The sequence below is a fragment of the Seriola dumerili genome, unplaced genomic scaffold (genome assembly GCF_002260705.1).
Source record: "Seriola dumerili isolate Sdu_G_001 unplaced genomic scaffold, Sdu_1.0 BDQW01000111.1, whole genome shotgun sequence".
NCBI lineage: Eukaryota > Metazoa > Chordata > Actinopteri > Carangiformes > Carangidae > Seriola > Seriola dumerili.
In genome coordinates, this window is record NW_019174366.1 from 1,328,623 (window position 1) to 1,333,832 (window position 5,210).

General features: G+C 39.5%; 1 protein-coding gene across 1 annotated transcript; it reads left to right on the forward strand.

Annotated features, from left to right (window-relative positions):
- The first annotated feature begins 693 nt into the window (after positions 1-693).
- On the forward strand, positions 694-4,949 carry mad2l1 (mitotic arrest deficient 2 like 1). Its single transcript, XM_022747856.1, has 5 exons — positions 694-847; positions 1,359-1,505; positions 3,466-3,586; positions 4,198-4,301; positions 4,415-4,949. Exons 1-5 carry the CDS (start codon positions 784-786, stop codon positions 4,585-4,587), a joined length of 609 nt encoding a protein of 202 aa, XP_022603577.1. The 5' UTR covers positions 694-783; the 3' UTR covers positions 4,588-4,949.
- The last annotated feature ends 261 nt before the right edge of the window (positions 4,950-5,210 follow it).

Below are 5,210 nucleotides of genomic sequence, written 5' to 3' on the forward strand. Positions count from 1 at the left end.
TAATGAGATATTCCAACTTCTCTCTTTTAAGAAAACTCTCCTCCCACTGAGGCAGATTTAATTCACTTACTAAAACACTGTTCTTGTAAATTGTATTTGGGTATTTGGAATTAGTTGCCCAGTAAGGGGCTGTTGGACTGCATTGGGCAGCTGAGGCAGAGTAAACCTCAGCTCTATGCCTTCTGGATTGCCAAGAGAGGAGCTTCAGCATTTCCTTTTTGTCAGTGTTTGTGGGGCTCTTGGAGAGGCTTGTGATGAATGGCAGTATGCCTTGGTGGGGGAAAAAAACACATGTCAATGAGCAAGACGCAGGCTGTGAAATATATGTTCTGTTCGATGAGTTCACTGCTGTGGGTTTATACAGTCACCTCTTCCTTCAGCTGGCAGGAAGGCAGCAGGGTTTCCACTGAGAAGAGAGCAGAGTGAGTTTTCAAATATCTACAGGTGAAGAGGCAAACGTGCAATGCGGATTTAAAGTTCACAGTCAACACAGCGATGAGAAGGAAACTGGAAACACAATAAAACATGGATTTCTGGCTGATAATCATGGATGTGTTTTAAGAGCAGACGGTAGCACGAGTTTTAGTTAACGTGTTCTGCCCTCTAGTGTCAAGAAGTTGTAAGCGCAATTATTTACGTCATCAACTATGCGCCGAAACCTTTCACGCATGCGCAGTAGTTACAGCTGACAAATTTCAAACTGAGCGGCGGGTAGTTGAAACTGAGACAGAAAAAAAACATCAAAGGTCCTTTGTCGTTAATTTAAGATAAACTGCTGAGAAAATGACGAGCACACTGAAAGGAATTACTCTGAAAGGAAGCGCGGAGCTTGTTGCCGAGTTCTTCTGTAAGTATTCACATTTATTTGCTTTTACCACAGTCCGTTTTTAACGCTGTGGACACACAGGCATGCGGTGCTAACTACAGGGCCTGTTGCGTGTAGCGTCATCCATTACCTTATTTACCTTATAACACATTTAACATATACAAAAGTATCAGAAAATAAAATGTCAGTTCGAAAGTGTCATTTTCCTAATCTGAGCACAGAAACAACCAAACTCACCTTGTTCTTTTCAAATTTTAACTCTTAAATCAAACGTGTTGATCGTGAAGTGAACCGCCCACCATGGACTTTACTGGTGAAGAGGAGTTGACTATTAAAACTGTGTATTTCATCTACACTCATCTAATTAGAGCTAAGTTATTTTTTGACAAATGTAGTGCTATAAACAGTGTAATTGAACGTATCATTTGGATCAGATATGTTATATTTATTTGATCGTGTTGTTTTTCTGTCTTGGAAGTGTTATAACTTTGACTCTTGTCCTGAACCCTTTGAGTTGTTCTTTCCACCACAGCATTTGGCATCAACAGCATCCTGTATCAGCGGGGCATCTATCCTCCAGAGACCTTCACCAGAGTCACCCACTATGATATGAGCCTTCAGCTCACCACTGATCCCAAACTGAAGAACTACCTGACCAATGTGGTGTCTCAGCTCAAAGGTAGCCTCAGTGCTTTATTTGAGCTTCTCAAAGCTTTTTCCAGGGGGTTTTCACTGTAGAAGGCAAGAGTGATCTCATATGATCTCATTGTGTTGTCATTGTCACTAAAAGAGAAACTGAGTTTAGTCATTTTGAACTGAACAGAGTTATTTTGTTGGGGATCCCCGGGATTCTTGGGGGAGTGTTTGTGTTCCCTCGCTCTAATCTGGCCTATGGATTGGAGTTCTGCGTGGGTGTACTGAGACCTCAACCTGACTCAAGACATTCAGCCACATTTTTTACACTGTCTTTTTTTACTCTTCCCATTGGGCACTGTGCACCTGCTACTAAACAGGTTGTTAAGATTAAGATGTAAGTATGTAAAGAGAAATTTAGAGTGACGTTGAACAGTGAGTATTATCATTAATATTTTGTAGAGGAATAAGCACAGCATTTCTTTAGTGAATCAAATAAATCAAATGTGTAGTTACCAAACCATGGTTGCAGCTGGGGCTTCAACTAATGATTTCTTTTCATTTCTGAATAATCTGTTCATTATTGATGTGATGAATCATTTTTATAAAAATGTCTGAGTAGTGAAAAATTCATTAGTCAATTGAGAAAGAAATTTTCTTGATAATCGATTAATCACTTTAGTCATCTTTTATACAAAAATGCCAAACATGATCTTTTTAAAATTAGTGAGAGGATATGATGCTTTTCCTTGTCACACATGATGGTAAACTGAATATCTTTGGGTTTTGGACAGAGATGCACTGACTGAAATTTTCTTGGTCAATTCCGATTTACGATTTTTATTCATTTTTTTTAAAGCCTGACCTGCTGATCCAGTTTTATTTCTTATAACTATAATTGACAGTTACACAAACATTTGTGTCTTCTTCACTCAAGGAAGAGCGTACACGTGAACAGCATCTTGTGTGAGTTCGACCGGCACAGAATAGGATATCTGAGACTGATCGGCCGGTCACTGATTGTAGCCGATCAACATGAAACTGGCCTTTTTCTCGGTGCATCTAGTTTTGGACTGTTAGTGGACAAAACTAGATACTTGAAGATGTCACCTTGGTCTGTGGGTAATAATTTCTTTCTGGCATTTTATTGACAAAACAATCAGTCGACTTATTTAAAAAAAAAAAACAATCGATAATCTATAATTCAAATAATAGCTACTTGCAATGTTCCCAGTAGGGCTGGGATAATACTCTTATCTACTGATTCAATACTATCATGATACTTGGGTGCCAAATCAATATGTATTGCAATTTCTTTAAGTATTGCGATTCGATATTTCAATTTATAGGGATTTTTGTTTCCTTTTTAACACTACACCATGAGAAAAAGGTGAATTTCCCACCATGGGAAAATAGTCTCTATCTCTACTAGAGAGTAGAGATAGAGACTATGTATATCATATTTTGAATTACAAAAACCTCCCAATGCTATCAGGCTAACCAGCTAGCTAGCTGTTATTACACTAGCTCAGTATAACTAATAAAATTGATATCGATTCAGGAATCAGCATGGCAATACAAAGTCAATAGTTTCTTTTTTCCTCAGGGTGTCGGATTGAGTGGTTTTCTTCGACTAATGCTCCAAAACTAACAGATATTGAGTTTAATTTGACATGAGACAAACAAGAGAAGCATGTTGTCAAATTTAAGAAGCTGCAAGTCGAGAATTTTGGTATTGTTGCTTTAAAAATGACAAATGATTTATCGATTACTAAAATATTTGGGTTAATTTTCCTGTTGCTCAGTTAATAGGTACAAGCATAAATTAATATTGTTTTCATTGTTTTTAATTTTTTTTTTCGTTTTGAGATTAATTAAAAATGTAATAAATGTATATATTTGAGTGTTTTTAGTTTGCCCTGACTGAAGAGAGGCAGCACTGTATTGGATCACATTCAGTTTCAGTGTCAGGGTTCAGACAGTGACTGTGTTGCTCTGTGTTGCAGAGTGGCTGTTTGAGTGCACAGTGCAGAAGCTGGTGTTGGTGATCACATGTCTGGAAACCAACGAGGTGCTGGAGAGATGGCAGTTTGACATCGAATGTGACAAGTCAGCCAAGGAGAGCAGGTCAGCTCCCCTACTGTTTATTTAGCAGTATTCTTTAAATAGCTGAACAGTATTTGAGACTGTTCTATTTCAGTTTAGGCGATGAATAATGATAATAAATTTTTTGGTTTTGTAACATTTAATGGCAAAATTTCTCAATCTGTGTTCTGTGACAGAAAGTGGCAGTTAAAGCAGATACCAGCAGGTGGCATGTGTCATCTGTGGTGGTGATCTACATTTTTCTTGTAATTAACTAATCCGATGTGCAGACCCAAACCAACAATGAACTGATCCTGGTACCAAGTGTTGTCCAGAAGCTATAAAACACACCAATGAGTCATACACGTCATCACCATGAACACACACACACTAGATTATTTTGACTCAATCCCTGCTGCCAGAAACACTCAGTAGAGAGACTGTGGGTAGTCTGTGTGGTGGCTTATTAGCACCCATGGTTTTGTTTAATTGTGAGGCCATATCTTGTGGACATCAGTCCTCTGAAGAGAGCATTGCCTTGCCTGTTCATACAGCTGGACACATGTTCATGGTGGCCTTTGTAACACTGCTCTTCTTCAGTGTGTGTGTGTGTACACACAGTTCTTAAAACAATGTTTGCCTGTGTTTCCCAGTGTTCCCAGAGAGAAGTCCATCAAGACCATTCAGGATGAGATCCGCTCTGTCATCAGACAGATAACAGCCACAGTCACTTTCCTGCCTCTGCTGGAGATGCCATGTGAGTCACCAGACACTTTTCAGTTTGTCTTATTTTCACTTTTGGATTATATGTGTGTAAATGTGTCAGTTGACTAATCCTTTTGACTCACTGGCCCTTGCCCCCTCTTCCAGGTGCATTTGACCTCCTGGTCTACACAGACAAAGATCTGGTGGTTCCTGAGAAGTGGGAAGAGTCAGGACCACAGATCATCAACCAATCAGAGGAGGTGCGTTTACGTTCCTTCACCACCTCCATCCACAAGGTGAATAGCATGGTGGCGTACAAGAGGACCGACTCCGTTTGAACGTCCCCTCAACCGCACAAGCTGTACATAGCAACCACTGCCCTTTATAGAAACAGTAGATTTTTACACTGCCCTGTCCTACCTCACCCTCTGCGTCTCTGTCCAGTACTCTGCGTGTTCTCCTGCTTTCCCTGTCCGAACCTCACCTTGTCTCCTTTGTGTTTTTGAGAAGGATGTGTGGACAACATTCTCTGTCTACACTACATATTTCTCATAAGCAGTGATTTGTCTCTAGGAACAATCTTTTCTCTATGTTGTTTCCTCTTTTTCTCAAGTTGTCAAGCTCTGTTTTAGAAGCTAGTGGTTTATATGTTTAACTTTTATAAAACGTCATCAAAAAATAAATGTGATTTGCTCTGTCACCCAGGTTGCTTTGTGGTATTACTGCTTCTGACCAAGAGGTGGCAGTGCTACATTAACAGAATTTGGAGTGTGAAGTTGGCTCATGGTGATTGTGTGTGTGTGTGTCTTTGTAGTGTACAGTTTTCCAAATTATACAGAACACATAGATAATGAGCATTATTCTTTAATGGGACATACCATTTACTTGGTTCACAGTGTTCACTGGTGTCGAGAGTTGCAGATGTGGAACACCTTCTTCACGACAGTACCATATCAGCATA

Coding starts and splice junctions, on each gene's coding strand:
- mad2l1 (XM_022747856.1), top strand. CDS start 784: ATGACGAGCACACTGAAAGGAATTACTCTGAAAGGAAGCGCGGAGCTT. Junction 3,587..4,197: donor AAGTCAGCCAAGGAGAGCAG/GTCAGCTCCCCT, acceptor TGTGTTTCCCAG/TGTTCCCAGAGAGAAGTCCA. Junction 4,302..4,414: donor GCCTCTGCTGGAGATGCCAT/GTGAGTCACCAG, acceptor CCCCTCTTCCAG/GTGCATTTGACCTCCTGGTC.